General features: G+C 39.2%; 1 protein-coding gene across 1 annotated transcript in view; it reads right to left on the bottom strand.

The window, feature by feature from the left end:
• The window catches only part of CNTRL (centriolin), a 35,220-nt gene that overhangs the window by 3,680 nt on the left and 16,986 nt on the right, over positions 1-14,554 (bottom strand). The window contains exons 18-39 of the mRNA XM_074923761.1: positions 14,098-14,305; positions 12,961-13,140; positions 12,476-12,655; positions 11,812-11,928; positions 11,245-11,389; positions 10,358-10,497; positions 9,682-9,868; positions 9,106-9,416; positions 8,572-8,780; positions 8,200-8,392; positions 7,680-7,810; positions 7,405-7,545; positions 7,162-7,288; positions 6,542-6,706; positions 5,637-5,796; positions 4,846-4,961; positions 3,589-3,806; positions 3,001-3,158; positions 2,675-2,748; positions 1,830-2,018; positions 653-878; positions 128-333 (exon numbers count right to left, since the gene is read on the bottom strand). Coding sequence (XP_074779862.1) covers positions 128-333; positions 653-878; positions 1,830-2,018; positions 2,675-2,748; positions 3,001-3,158; positions 3,589-3,806; positions 4,846-4,961; positions 5,637-5,796; positions 6,542-6,706; positions 7,162-7,288; positions 7,405-7,545; positions 7,680-7,810; positions 8,200-8,392; positions 8,572-8,780; positions 9,106-9,416; positions 9,682-9,868; positions 10,358-10,497; positions 11,245-11,389; positions 11,812-11,928; positions 12,476-12,655; positions 12,961-13,140; positions 14,098-14,305 — 3,781 coding nt within the window. The remainder of the gene's footprint in view (positions 1-127; positions 334-652; positions 879-1,829; positions 2,019-2,674; positions 2,749-3,000; positions 3,159-3,588; positions 3,807-4,845; positions 4,962-5,636; positions 5,797-6,541; positions 6,707-7,161; positions 7,289-7,404; positions 7,546-7,679; positions 7,811-8,199; positions 8,393-8,571; positions 8,781-9,105; positions 9,417-9,681; positions 9,869-10,357; positions 10,498-11,244; positions 11,390-11,811; positions 11,929-12,475; positions 12,656-12,960; positions 13,141-14,097; positions 14,306-14,554) is intronic.

Genomic DNA, 14,554 nt, shown 5'->3' on the forward strand with positions numbered 1-14,554 from the left:
GTTGCCTCAAGTTCTGTCTAGTCATGAAGTTAATGTATTACTTTGTTCCTCCTACGATATAAATGGGTGTTCTATCATGCTGCTGTTTAAAAATAACCCAAATCCCCAAACATTCTCCAGGACTTACAAGCAGTTTTCTTTCAAGCTGCATCCTTTGCATCTTCATCGCTTCTTTCAGACTCAGGATGTGTTTTTCTGCTTTTTTTCTCTCTGATGCTATCTGATCTTGGAGATGGTTTAGCTCACACCTGGAGACTTCCAGCTCTTTTTGAAGAGACTGCATTTCTCTATTTTTCTGTTGTAATTGTAATTCCTTTTCTGAGAGCTGCTGTTCTGTAAATAACATTTTGAAAAAAACAATCCTGATTAGCAGAAACGTTAAGTGTCTTGGCATATTTCACGCACATTAGGTATTTCTCAAACACATTAATCTGCTCAGCAATGGCTTGTAAAAACACTGACACAAGGTGAGAGGGGCCAGAACACCAGTTGGGTCTAGAATGTCAGCTGAGCAAGTCAGTCTAAGGATCGAGTCAGTCCATGTGCCGCATTAGAAACCCAGTGAGATTAACAGAAAAATTTGTTGGTTTCCTTAGACTTAGAACCCACAGATGGTAACAATTTATTTATGTATTTGTGCAATGAATCTTACTGCTTTTTCTGACAGTTTCTTCAAGTGCTGCACATCGGGACTCCTCCTTTTCCAGCTTCCTGAGGTTTTCTTCTGCCAGCTTTACTTTTGCTATTGCCTGCTCCAGTTTCTTTTGTTGATCTGTTAGTTCCTTTTCCAGGAGTATTTTCTGATCTTTCACTTTAGCAGTACATTCTTCCAGTTTTTTTCCTTCACGCTCTGAATTTTGCTTGAGGTTATGAAGAATCTGCCAAAAAACCCACCGCTTTAACCAGTGCCAACTCAATGAGAACAAAGACCATCACCAGAAGACATTACAGAAGTTAAAGCAGTGTAAACTGGAAAGAATTAATAGCCTAATATTCCCTACTAACAAAGAAAGTTGATCAGTTTTTCTTGCTTTTATTTTCAGTACATTTTTCTTTGTTCTTTTCAGTTTTTCTTTTGGTTAACACTTTGTTGAAACTGCTCAGCTGACATAAGTTAATTTTACTATAGGAATATACAATTAAGCCCTGATTTCCATGAAGGGCTGATGGGCTTTGCACAGACAGACCGTAGAAGAGAAGAACAAAAGTTACCTGCCAACAGTGATCCACTCAAAATCAAAAGGGAACTTCAAGATAAAAGCACCCTGGAATTTTTTCTGTTTAGATTTGGAATTACGGAATGCAGCTGGAGTTAAGTTTTGATTAGTTTCACTTGAAATCCACTGTATCACTTCAGGTACTCTACACAGTTTGCTCAAGTCCCAAGAGTGATCAAGAGCATGGGAAGAATTTCTCTGTACTACATCCAGCTGCTGTATCTATCCTGGCAGCTGACAAAATAGAATTACAGAGAATAATCTGTACCAGGCCATCTCCTCACCAGCTCCAGCAGCGCAGACACAGCACGGCAGTGCCCTGCACTGCACTGAGCCCTTCCTGCACTTGGTGCTCAGCACCCACTTTGCAGCAGTTTTATCATCATTTTGGTATAAGATGACCCTGCCAAGAAGGCTCAAGTCCTTTGTTGTGATGCACTACTTTTCCTTAAAATGTAACTCGATGTTGAAGCTTCTTATTTACTCTTATTCCTCTAAAAATGAGGCATTATGCTGCCTCAAATACTATTTGTAAACATGCACCCAAACCATTCTGGCCTGCATTATTATTAGAGGTCAGGAGAAAGCGAGGCACGTCAGAAGACTCGTTACCACTTCTTGCTTGGCCAGTTCTGTTTCCTTCTCTTCAATCTCTTTCTGGAGATGCTGCAATTGGTTCTCCCTCTTTTTCTGTCTCTCCTGGCAATCCTTACGTTTCCTTAAATACTCTAGGATATCTTCTTTCAGGGTTGCCTGCTCTCTAAGCAGTTCCTCCTGATGCCTTGTATTATTTTTTAAATCCTGCAATATAAAATATAAAACCAGGTGACATAACTAGCTGGTAAGAGTAACAGCTCTCTGGTTAAAAGGCTTGCATTTCAAAGAACAGAACTGATTGCCCCTCATCACACCCAAGGTTACCTTCCATTTAAACCAGCCACAGAGTGAATTATCGCAATAGGAGCCACCAGATAAAAAGCTAGTTGTTGTGTGGTTTTTGTTTGTTTTTTTTTTTAAAAAAAGTATCTTCTTCCTTAAAAAAAAACCAATAAACCAGATGACTTTGCCTCTGTGTCTGGATTGTTTTCTAGAAAGAAGATAAATTCCAAACCAAACAAATCCACAGAGAAAAACCCTCAACCCCCCACCAAACTGAACAATCCAAAACCAAAGGCAAAAGCAGCCACAGACTCCAATCTGCCAGTAACAACCTGACTGGAAGAGTCATCCCAGCTGCCCCAGACACAGCAATCCCAGCTGCTGCAGGACCCCCCGTCGTGCCCAGCACCCCAAACTCAGCCAGAACAAGGCAGGGAACGGGCCGAGGTTCATGAGCTCTGAGCTCAGATGAGGAACAGGGGATGGACTGTCAGCTGCTGTGAGAAATGACACCCCTCATTTCTGTGCCACAATCTACTCCCCACATGAAAATAAACAAGTATTTCACCAACACCAACCTGTTCTAGCAATAGCAGCTGTTGCCTGGAGTCATTTAATTCTCCTTTCAGTGTTTCCAGTTCTTCCTTTTTTTCTAGAAAAATATTTGGCAACTGAGATTTTCAGTCAGCAATTTGAAATACCTATACAAATAAATTACTTCTTTTCATAAATGAAGAATGAACAATGGAGAAACAGCTCCATCTTTTCAACATGTTAAATACTTTCTGCCTGTAGATATCTGAGCATGGTGGATATCTAATATCATACAGTACACTTACAGTGTACTTTTAACACAATTTCTCTTCAAATATATTACAGTTTAAAACCAAAAATTGATCTTTACCTTGAAGATCCTTCTGTACAACAATAATGTCTCCATTCAGTGAATTTTTTTGTTTGTTCAATAGATCTACCTCCTGCTGCAGGTTTTTAACATCCAATTCCATTTTCTCTACATTGGACAAGGCAGTTCTGCTGCTGTCTTCAGTAGCAGTTAAGTCTCTGTAAAATGTGAATATATTCTCAGTACGCTGGAAGTACTTGGTGAGGACTAAGAAACAGCTGCATTTCAGTAAAAGTTCTCTCAGCTCAAGGGGATGCTACCTAGCAGTCACGAGAGCAAGACAGCTGTCCTGTTCCAAGACTCGAACATTTTGCTTTTCATAACATTTCTCATCACGTTGCCGTGATACAACAAATGCTGTTGCATTCATCAGCTTCACTGCTGAGTATTTTCTGTAAGTCTGCTGTGGACATGCTTAAAATAAAACCTCCACAGGATATAAGAAATGGCATATTCTGTGTAATTGGGCACCTCAAAGTTACAGCTATATTTTTAATTATGATAAACAGACATTCAAGTCACTTCCCGCCACTTCTGATCTTTGCCGAAAAAAACAAAAAACAAAAACCAAAAAACATTCCCTCCCACCTTCTGGTTTGTGACAACTTCTTTTCCAAACTCTGACAGTCGTCCTCAAGCTTTTCCTTTTCTTTATTCAAAGACTCAATATTATTTTGCAGAGTGCGCATTTGAGAAACCAGATGTTCGTTTTCCTGACGGTCCTTCTCAAGTAGTTGTTCCTGCCAATCTACTTCCCCTTGCTGACACTGAAGTAATCTCTGAATGTTCTCCAATTTTAACTTCTCCTACAAAAGAAGGCATTGTGAACAACACATTTAGATGGTCAAGAAGTAGAACAAGTTATTAACGTCTTTAGCAGCAGCAGTTGAAAAACCTCTCATCCCCAGGGATCACATGCAGGCTAGAGCACCCTCTAACTGCTGCAATATAAACAGGGATAACTGCTTCAAGTGCCAGATTAATTTGAGCGTACTCAGATGAAGGTTATGATGAGTATGAGCATGAGAACTGGAAGACAGAGGTGCAATTCTTTGTTCCATCACAGTTTAACCACCATTTTTCCTCCACCCATAGGAGCAGCACATCTGTTCATCACAGGGGTTTTGAGAGAATGACCCCTTCAAGGGCTGTGAGGCGCTCAGCTGATGTGACAATAGGAACGTACCAAACCACATCAGCCAGGCCCTTTTCCATCCTTCAGAGTACAGAGAGAAGAGGGGAAGTTTTTTAAACCTAAGCAGCAGGTAATACCTGCTTATAAACGCTCTCTTAGCAAACGCATGTCAGATTTTCCATAACTGCAAAACTGAGTAAAGGAGAGCTACCCCCGACTCTGACCTAGGGAGGCTGCTGGAGGGATGCTGCTGATCTCTCTGCCCACTGGTAGAAAAACTGAATGTCCGTCTTTATTCACCAAAAAGAGAAGAGACTAGCTGAGCTAAAATACTTTTTTAATGGTAGAGAAGATCGGCCAGCTGAGTTAGTAAACTGTCTTCCACACTTACTCTTTGCAAGTGAGGACACAGACAGAATCCAGATAAAAAGACCCTGGAAGCTAATGCTAGGGAAACAGTACTCAGTTCTACAGCCACGAAAAGCTTTCTGTCCTTTTCCCCTCTCTCCCTTATATGCACCAAAACAGTCCCATTATTTAAAAGGGCCCAACAAGCCCTTAAGCCTAAAAATCAGGCTTAGGACTTCTTTTGATAAGCTGAAATCAGACTAGAAACTGATTGATTTAAAAGTGTAGGCACTCCATTACCCAGAGTTTAACAGAACCACAGGACATGCAGCTACTGTATTAGCTGTAGAAGAAATACTTACTTCTAGAATTGCAACCTGAATCTTCTCTAACTCATTGACCTTTTGGTCATGTTGTAGCTTCAAACCTTCAAGTTCATCACTTTCAAGCTCCAGCATTTCCACAACATGTTTCAGTTCTAGTAAGATGAAAGAAATAAAAGGTTATTACAAGCACATCAAATGCATTCTATTGGTATCATCCCTGTAAAAACTCTTCACAATTGCTGTGTCAGACACATCAGGCGTTACACCTGATGCTGTTCGACCAGCAAGTTGCAGGCCTGTAGCTCTCCTGCTCTTCCTACTCCCTAGGGAGTTTTCTGGGACAGAATATCTGACTGATAAACAATGAAAGAAAATATTACAGAAAAAGTACAACAGTTGCAAACTGCCACTGCTTATAGTTCCCACGACCTGACAGGATGGAACTGCTTAAAAGGAGATTCCTCCATTTCCCCACACACCCCAGTGTATAATTCTTCTGTGAATGCAGCACAGTTGGCTGACGTCTCCCAAGCACACCAAGCTCACAGTAGGGAACTTACTGATCAGTCCTGACAGTGGATTTGTTCACATTTCTCTCTGGCATGAAAAACTCCTGTCCCAAACGTGAAGCAGCACAAAACATTGCCTCAAGTTAAGCACAGGGTACCTGTCAGCTCTGTGTAAGCTATGAGAATGACAGGAAATTCCTTCTCTGCAGTCATTCACAGTATTTTAAAAGGAGTGAGGAACAGCCTTCTGCTCTGCAGCTCAGAGTGTATTTCTTTCCAATCTGCACAAAATACAACCTAGTAGAGCCAGGGACACACCTATCTTATGCCTGGTAATTTGCCCAAGTACTCCTTGAAGATTTTCTTCCTCTTTTCCAATATCTTTCTTTAAGAAGGAAAGCTGCGCTCTTTTCTCATTGATCTGGACATCCAGTTCTTTCTTCTCAACGTTAAGCTCTTCCAGAAGTAGTTTTATTTCCTGTGGATATGTATCAGTGTTACAAGGAAGGCCATTATTTGTCATTTTAAATAAAAAGTCTTCCTTTTAAATAGAAGTTCTAAATATTTATAAAATTAAAAGAAGCCTGTCAACCGTATTCTGGTCAATTTAATTCCAAAGTTTACAGTTACAGTTAATGGTGTAAACAAACACAAATATATAATATTTAGTTTTAAGTCTTTGAGCTTGTTGACAATGCATAGTAGTAATCTTCCAAAGATTTTGATCTACAAGCCTTAAAACAGGAAGTCAGACAAGACGACCCCACCAAAGAACCCCACAAAATATAATTAACCTTGATACTGTGTTTTTATTTCAGAAAGTACAGAATCCCGTCTCTGTAAACAGGGGTGGAGACAGACAGCTGACTTACACCTGCTTTTTGTGTTTTACACACACTGATCAGACTGATTTGCTTCAGCAGCTGCTTGTCTCAGCAACAGTAAGTCATTCACAGACATCTATTTAATACAATTTAGTTCAAAGGATCAATTCTCTAAGTGTTACTGCAACTAGGGAATTCTAGGAGTTCTATTACTTATTTGTGCATCTGGACCAAGCTCTTGATCACACAAAACTGTGAACTTGCTCTATTTTTCAGTGAGTTTTGGGCAGTTGTAGAAAGCAAAATTGATTTTGTGGAAACTTTATGGGATGTTTTTGATACTTCCTTTCCTGTTTTTCAAAAGATATAATGAATTGAAAACACGTTTTGAAAAGTTACTCTTATCTGGCGTAGTTTTTCATTTGCTTCGGCCTCTCCATCTCGAAGAGCTTCTTTGAGGTCACCTTTCTTTTGAGAAATACAGTCTTGAAGGACATGGAGCTCTTCCTTTCTTTGGCTTAACTGTTGCTCTAGAAACGAGAGCTCTTGTTGCTGAGCACTGATCTACAACATAGAATTAACAGAAGAAGCATCTAAAGACTTCTATTTTTGTAGCTACACACATGCACAAGGACAAGTGCAGTACACTGTTCCCTGACAGAGATTTATTTGTATTGTGTAACGTGCAAGGATCCTCTCAGAGCAATGAGTTTCAATTGCTAAACCTGGGTAATAAAGCCAATACTAAAGACTAAGTTCTGATCTGGACAGTGCAGTCCTGTACCTCAGAGAGTTAAGTTTCTTATTCTGAAATGCAATAAGGATTGTCTCTGCAGAAACACCAGTGAGACTGGGATCATATGAGACAAAACAAAGACAATTCAAATTACCAACATTAAAATAAACCTAAGAATTAAATTCTTCAGACAATGCAGTTCAGAACTTAAGACTCTTCTCAGCTTCCACTTACATCAAAAATAACACTATTGATAGTCCAGAGTTAATAAGATAAAACTTACCTGATCCTTCAGTCTTTCCAGTTCAGTTTTCTTGCCTTGAAGAAGGCTTTCTGCTTCTCTAAGGATTTGGAGGTGATGTTCTTCATTACCTTCTGCAACTTGAATATCTCCTTGAAGCTTCTGAAGACTGACAGTGAGGATAAAAACATGGCTCAGAAGAAACACAAATACCTGAGGCAGTAACTTACTGGAGTAGGACATCTTTATACCATAAACTGTATTCGATAAAATAAAAATACTTACCTTTCAGTTAGCATTTCTATCTTCTGGTTTAAGGACTGGAACTCAGAGTCTCTTGCAGCCACCATTTTGTTAATCTCCTTCAAAACACCTTCTTGTTCCCTCTTGTGCTGTTCTAAATCCCTTGTATCTGCCTGTAATAACCTAAAGAAGCATTTATGCCTTTTCATATTAACATTTTAACAGCTCTCCCTCTCCAAAAGCACACTCTTGGTATTTTAAAGAATCTTGTTCTTCTCCTCATCCCCATTTGATACAAATTCACAAGAACAGTGTACCTTAATTGCTGATCTGCTTTCACAAGTTTAATGGCCATTTCCTGAGCCCTTCGCTCTAGCTCCTCTGCCTCAGTTTCAGTCTGGGTCAAATGCTGTTTGGCATGATTGTACTTTTGAATAGTGTCTTTAGTCTAGAGTAAAAATTGAAGATTACTGAGACAATACATTTCCATCTTATGCTTTCCACATCCATAACCTGCAGGTTAGATGTCTAAAGATGATCTCCTCCTGGATTATATATTCCACCTGAGCCTTCTCCCTCTCTAGACCACAAAGTAGAACCTTTTCTCCTCTCCTGTCCAGAGCAGAAAAGCTTCCTCCTCTTTGGCAAAGACCAAAACATTCTTTAGCGCAGGTTATCCCACGACTTAATTTTCCTATAGAAGCATTTTAAGAAGCATCTGGTTATCCAAGTGAAAAACAAAACTGCTTAGACAATCAAAAATCCTCTGCTTAACAAAAAAAAAAAAAAATCTTACCATGCAAATCCTTCTGCACTCAGAGTTAGGGCTTTACTTACTTTCCCCTGTGTGCTCTCAAGTTCCACTTCAGCTTCTGAAAGCAGCCTGTCGGCCTCTCTAAGCTCTGCTCGTCGTTTCAGAAGAGTCTTCTCTATACACTCAATTTCGTCTGCAATATCTTCATGATGTCTGAGAGACTTTTCTAACTGCAATTCTGCAATGAGGTTGTCAGTACACCCTTCAATAAAGTCCCTAAGAGGTCAGGAAGAAAGACACAGAATTAAAATACAAAATGCCAGAGGCCCGAAGCCTCTTGGAAGTTCTAGTCCATTTACACTAATGGTAAAGAACACAAAACCGACTTTTATCGGAAAACAGTTTAAGTATTTCCCCATGTTTGCTTCCAATGTGTTCTAGTGCAATATTCTTACCTGCGTTTGTTATGTTTTTGAGCTGCTCGTCGTAGCTCTGCTATTTGATCTTCCAACTCTTCTCTTTCATGCAGAAGTTCTTCAACATTTTGATGCAGTTTTTCCACCTCTTTTTTCCATTTATGCTCAGCTGCCTCCGACCATTTATCTTTGTATTTCCGAGACTTTAAATAATACAGAGTGTCTTCTAGCCTTGAGATTTCACTCTCCTACATAGAGAAAACAGAACAAGAAAATTAAGGTCTATTTTCTATTTCAGTCTTCCTGAGACACAAGAGCAGCTACAGATAGCAGAGACTGCACTACTAGCACTGAAGGTAGAGCACTGTTATCAGCAAGCCCACACAGATCCAGAACCCTCCTAGCAGGGATTTTTTAATTTTTTTAAAAAAAACCAACCCTGGACTAATCTATTCTGTGAAAATGCAGGGGGGGGTTGCCTCTTTTTTTGAGAAAGCATATGTTAATTCCTAATCCATTCTTAAAAGTCAGTTGCCCGTGGTTAAACCTGCAGCTTACAGCTCTGTATCTTACCAAATCATGGTGTTCAGGCACGTTGCAGTGAAGCACTCCAACAGGAATGAGTGGGACAGTGAAGTTTGGAGGCAGAGGGCCACAAACGACCTGAGCTCCCACAGGAGGGGGGCCGTAAATAACAGATCCAGGAGCAACTGAACCTCCACCCACTGCTGCAGGAGGAGGGCCATAAACCACAGTCCCCTGAGGTACAGGGGCACCGTCTGGAAGGACTGTGTAAATAACTGTACCAGGGGGTGGGACAAAGGGAGGGTCTTTGGGAACACGAGTTGCTTCATTTCCTTCACTATCTTCTTTCGTTCTTCTACCTTTACCAAAAAAAAAAAAAAAAAAAAAAAAAAAAAAAAAAAAGGATATTTTTAATCACTTTTTCAGTAAGACATTCTTCAAACGCTCATTTTAAATTCTATGTAATGTACAAAAATGTGATAAATGCTGCTTAAGCTGAATGAGTTCAGCAGTAATTAACATTTATAATTCACTCATGCACATCAAAAAAAATTCACTCTGAATTCTAAGCAAGTCCATCTTTAGTACACTCCTAAACATTCTGAGACCACGAGATTGACTTACTTTTACCAGAATTTGTTTTCCACAACCTATTTCTGACTGGTGAATAAACCCAACATCCTCCTTGATGGGGCAAGTCTTCCTTCCTGCACTGCCTGTCCTGACCACACCCTCTCCTGGGTGGGGATGTGCCAGAACACAGTAAACAGACTCCAGAATCTTTTGTGCTGCGGGAAGCAGGAGTTGAACCCTAAAGAAGAACAAAAATCTAGAAATATGTTAATCTAGAAATAACGAGTCACGTAAGTTATTTGTTGTAGACATTCTAAAGTAGTGATTTTTCAAGAACAGGCTATACACACTCTGCCTTCTCTCACTTCCAAGCATCATGCTGCTTTAAAAGAGAGCACTGAATGTATTTATTACAATATTTCTCTGAAATTCAGACAAGTGCTGGTTTGCAGGAAATGTTTGCCTGTAATATCCCCTTTTAACCTTTACCTAAATGAATTTACAGCACTGCGTTTTGAATAGTTGCCTCCAAATTTTACATACACTAGATTCCCATTACTACATAGTAATAAGCTTTTATCAGGGAATATTTGTGAATGTGTTGTTTCAGTATTTCCCTTACACGCCAGCCAGTATTTTTTATCAAGTTACTCCCAGACCTAGCAAGTTTATAGGGGACCTTCCCATATCAAATGGCTTTCCACACAACAAGATTTTTATTTCTGACCTGGGATGATGGCATGTAACACCAGTATCCCCTTCTTTTCAATGGATCTGCTATACTGGTGATGTAATCGTTCTGCTGTGAAAGCACATCTCTGACGGCTGCAATTTCATCTTGTAAATTCTCAATTTCATCTTTGTTACCTGTAAATTAATCATATTTTATAGGCATGTAAGGCAAATGATTAAGTCATAAATATTGCATTCAGCTTTCCCCTCACTGCTAGCCTGTTCATCTGAAATATTAAAAAAATGCATTGCTGAAGGAAACAAACTAAACACTTTCATACAGCATAGACATACGCTGGCCATTGCAAGTTTATAATTTTAAGACTGTAGAAATTTAGGTTCACATACATGTAACTGATGCTTTTTTTTCCTTATATATAGATACCTGACAATGTTCTAGAGCAGTCTAAACTGAAGGCATAGCACAATTACTGTTTTCTAAGTAGTTGCAAAAAGTGTTATTAATACAAACTAATGAAAACTTACAGACTGTCATTCTGATTTTCAAACTAAGGAAAAACTTGGACTAAATTTCCAGAGGATGCCAACTGACAAAGCTAGAAACCTAAAAGGGCTGGTGCCACTGCTGGTCTTTAACCATCCATTTCCTTCATTTTTCGTATTTGAAGAAGCAAAGACCCATATGCTTCACCTAACTGCACTGTGCCTTGCTGTTTGCTTCATATCCACAGATACAGAGGATCCACTGAAGCACAGTGATTTAATGCATCCTGTACAGGAAGCTATCCTGAACAGTTTATTCCCCTAGAATAAACTTGCAGAGCTCTGAACAGCTTCTCAGCTTAAACAGTGAGAAGTATGGAGAAAGTCAAGTCTTCTCATCCATGTTTATCTGCAAGAAATGGAGAAAAAAAAGATTACCTGTCCCAATATTATCCAACAGCCATCTTAAACGGTCAATTTCTGCTTTTTGTTGCTCCATAGCTTCATTTAATTTATCAATTTCAAACTTCTGAGCGCTTGCTCCAACAGTCTTCTCGCCAGCTTTCTCCATTTCACGCTGAAACTATTTAAAATACAAGTTTAGAACAAAGCAAAGCACTTCAGTTTAGATTGAACTGAAACTTTTTCAAACATGCCCATCTGTTCTTACAAAAATGCTCACTCAGCAAAACACACGTACCACCTTGACGTGACAGAATTGTTCTTCCATCCCCTCATATGACCGAGGCTTACAGACAAAAAAGCCATGTAAAGGCACTTAAGTGACAGTTTTACTTAAAAGTCGGCTACTCTAGCCAGGGAGGTTTTCATATTGTTCTCTGGCAGATGTCAGGAGAGGGAAGAACATTGTGACTTGGGAAAACTTGACGAAAAAGGGCAGGGCACACACATCTAAAGATGGCGTTTTCAGAAACTCACCGAACAAATATACCTAAGTATTTTATCCTCTTGATATAATAAAGAGCAAACATCACTGCAACCTACTTGTTCTTCCTTCTCTTTGAGGAGTTGCTGTAACAATTCTATTTCTGCTTCTGCTCTGGCAAGATCCCGGGCTGCACGAGCTGCCTCAGCACAGAACTCTTCAGCTTCCTCAATCTCCTAAAATTGACATTTTAGTTCGAGCTTTAGTTTGCAAGAATACTTCACAAGCTTGCAGATGTCTCACGCAGCTTTGTGAAAAGCTGACTAATAAGAACCATCAGCACTTGTCTGTTCTGGAATTCCAGAAATTGGCAAAGCTTATGTAAAATAATGTTTCTCCTTTAACTTTACAGCTTTTCTACAGAGATGTTTGGATGTAGCCAAAAATGGTTCCCAGAACAAACTGCCGTAGTCCCTTCTGCTTTCCCACCTTAAGTAACAATGTATTATCTATTTGACTTCCAGTTAACAAGAGATTAAACTTGCCTCTCCCTCACCTTCTAACACACAGCAAGAACACCTGTCCATACCCGAATTTACTCTGACGTTCACCTACTATATTTCAGGATGAGACTGTCCAAACCAAGAGCTCCTGTGCAGCAGGACAATTCAGAATAAAGCTCTGAAGCTGAATTTAAAAGACAACACCAGAACTGCTCCCACTATGATGGCATTCAAAAGCACTACTTACATAAAAAACAACTAATTATCAGTGTTGATTTACCTCAGCTCGCTCCTGATTAATTCTGTGAACAGTCCCATGAAGAGCCTTTAGCTGATTTTTAGCAATGGAGAGCTCTGTGGCTGCCAGTTTATCTGAAGTGATGATTGCTCTCTTTAATTCCTTCAGTTCTTTATCCAGACTGACAAATTGCATTTGTGCCCTGGCATCTTCTATTTTTTTCTGAAATGAGGAAAACAATAGGTTTTATAAGTTTTAAGTAAAAAGCAGCACGGAAGACAGGCTTTCTGTTGGTGAGACTTTTTACCCCACAGATATCCCATTTTGTATTGTATGCATAGAAGTAACAGGAAAAAAAAAAACCAAACCCTAAAGCAAGGACAACCAATAAAATTTAAGGAAAAGAAAGATGCTAAATATATAACCTCAATGTTCCTTTCTGTATTTGATCTTAGAAAGCAAAATAATTCAGAAGTTTTTGAACCTTCATGAGCACACACAGTGCACAGACTGGTCCTTATTCCTACCCTTTTCTCTAAATCTTCCAGTTGAGCAAGAATAGTCTCTTTCTCTTCATCTGCTTCTTGGAGCTGTTGATCAGCAAGGCCCTGGATTTCTTCCATGCTCTTTATTTTTTCATGTAAATGTTGAATTTCATTCTCTAACTGATGGACCTTGTTCTTATTCTGCCTGTTTTCAGCTTTAACCTATAAGTGAAGTAAGTTAGAATGAGTAGCCAGAAACGTTATTTTTTTCACCCAAAAGCCACCCCTATTTTAATGATGTAAAGAAACAACTTCGTGGGAGGTGGTTACCAGTATACTTTGTAGCAGAAGAAAAAGGAAAAAAGGAAATTTGCCACTCTATTACATTTCAAACGTGCCCATTTTGATAGTAGTATGTACAGTGATCTTTCAAGGATGTTACTGGCTATGTTTTTCTACCTTAATTGAACTCTTTTTTGCCTCTGAGACATATCATTGAGCCTAAATTCTAATTCACCAAGTAATCAGGCAAAAATCATAAGGACTATTAATAAAAAAAAATAATAAACCAGTTCTGACTCCACTGTTACACAAACACCAAAAGTGGATCTCTCCTCATCATACAGCTAAAATTAGAGATTGCTTGTGGAAGTTTTAATGCACATGAAACCCTTCTCCTCCAAGCAACATTTTTTGCAAGCTTTATAGAATAAAAGCCAACAAGAAGTTGCAAAGGAACACGTGTCCTGTCAAATATACAATTACACACTTATCAAAAGCAAGCAAGAATGGCTGATATGTTTCACTAACCAGAATTTCACAGGGTACACAGCACAGAAGTGGTCACTTATTTGTTTTTCCTATTCAGAAGTTTTTATCTGCTTATACAATTTCTTTATAATGAAAATTACTACATTTATTATTACAATTACACATATTTGTGCACAACAGGAAAAATCAAAACTCTAGTAATGGTTAGTATTCCTATTCCAATCACAAGTGACAGCATCCTGCTCCCATGTGAGCTGTCAGTGTGCTTCTGACAAACAAATGTATTCGTCTACCTTCAGTGAAATTATACTCTTCTGAAAGACGGAGAGTAGCAATGCTGCATCCATAGTGAAACTTGGTCCTTCAGCTGCAAGTTACCTTTTAAACTCTAAGCTGAAATAGTCTTACTCTTGCTTTTGTTGTTTGGATACGTGCCTGTCTATATTTCTCCTGTACTTCTTCCAGTTTTTCCTGCTGGGATACCATTTCTTCCTGCAATTCTCTTTGTCTAGCCCATGCTTTCTCTTTTTCCCTCTGAGCATCAGCAAGGATGTCATTAAATTCTTTCTGCAGGTTTGCAAGGCTTTTCCCTAAAACATCAGCTGAATTCTGACATCTGAAAGAGAAACAATCCAGGTTCCAAGACAGAAAAATAGTGATTTTAATTTGTGGTATCAGATGCTGAAATGAAGAAGCCTAATACAATAGTACAAGTTTAAGAGATCCAGTGTAAATGAATTCAGGTGCAGCACTGACCGCATTACTCTGCACAGACAGACCTCTATACCCCTCTGTCTTTGTTTCTTACCACTCTTTGCTGCTGGGGACAAAGATGGGGAAAGGTTTGCCCCGTCCCTTGCAGTGA

The sequence above is a fragment of the Athene noctua genome, chromosome 20 (genome assembly GCF_965140245.1).
Source record: "Athene noctua chromosome 20, bAthNoc1.hap1.1, whole genome shotgun sequence".
NCBI lineage: Eukaryota > Metazoa > Chordata > Aves > Strigiformes > Strigidae > Athene > Athene noctua.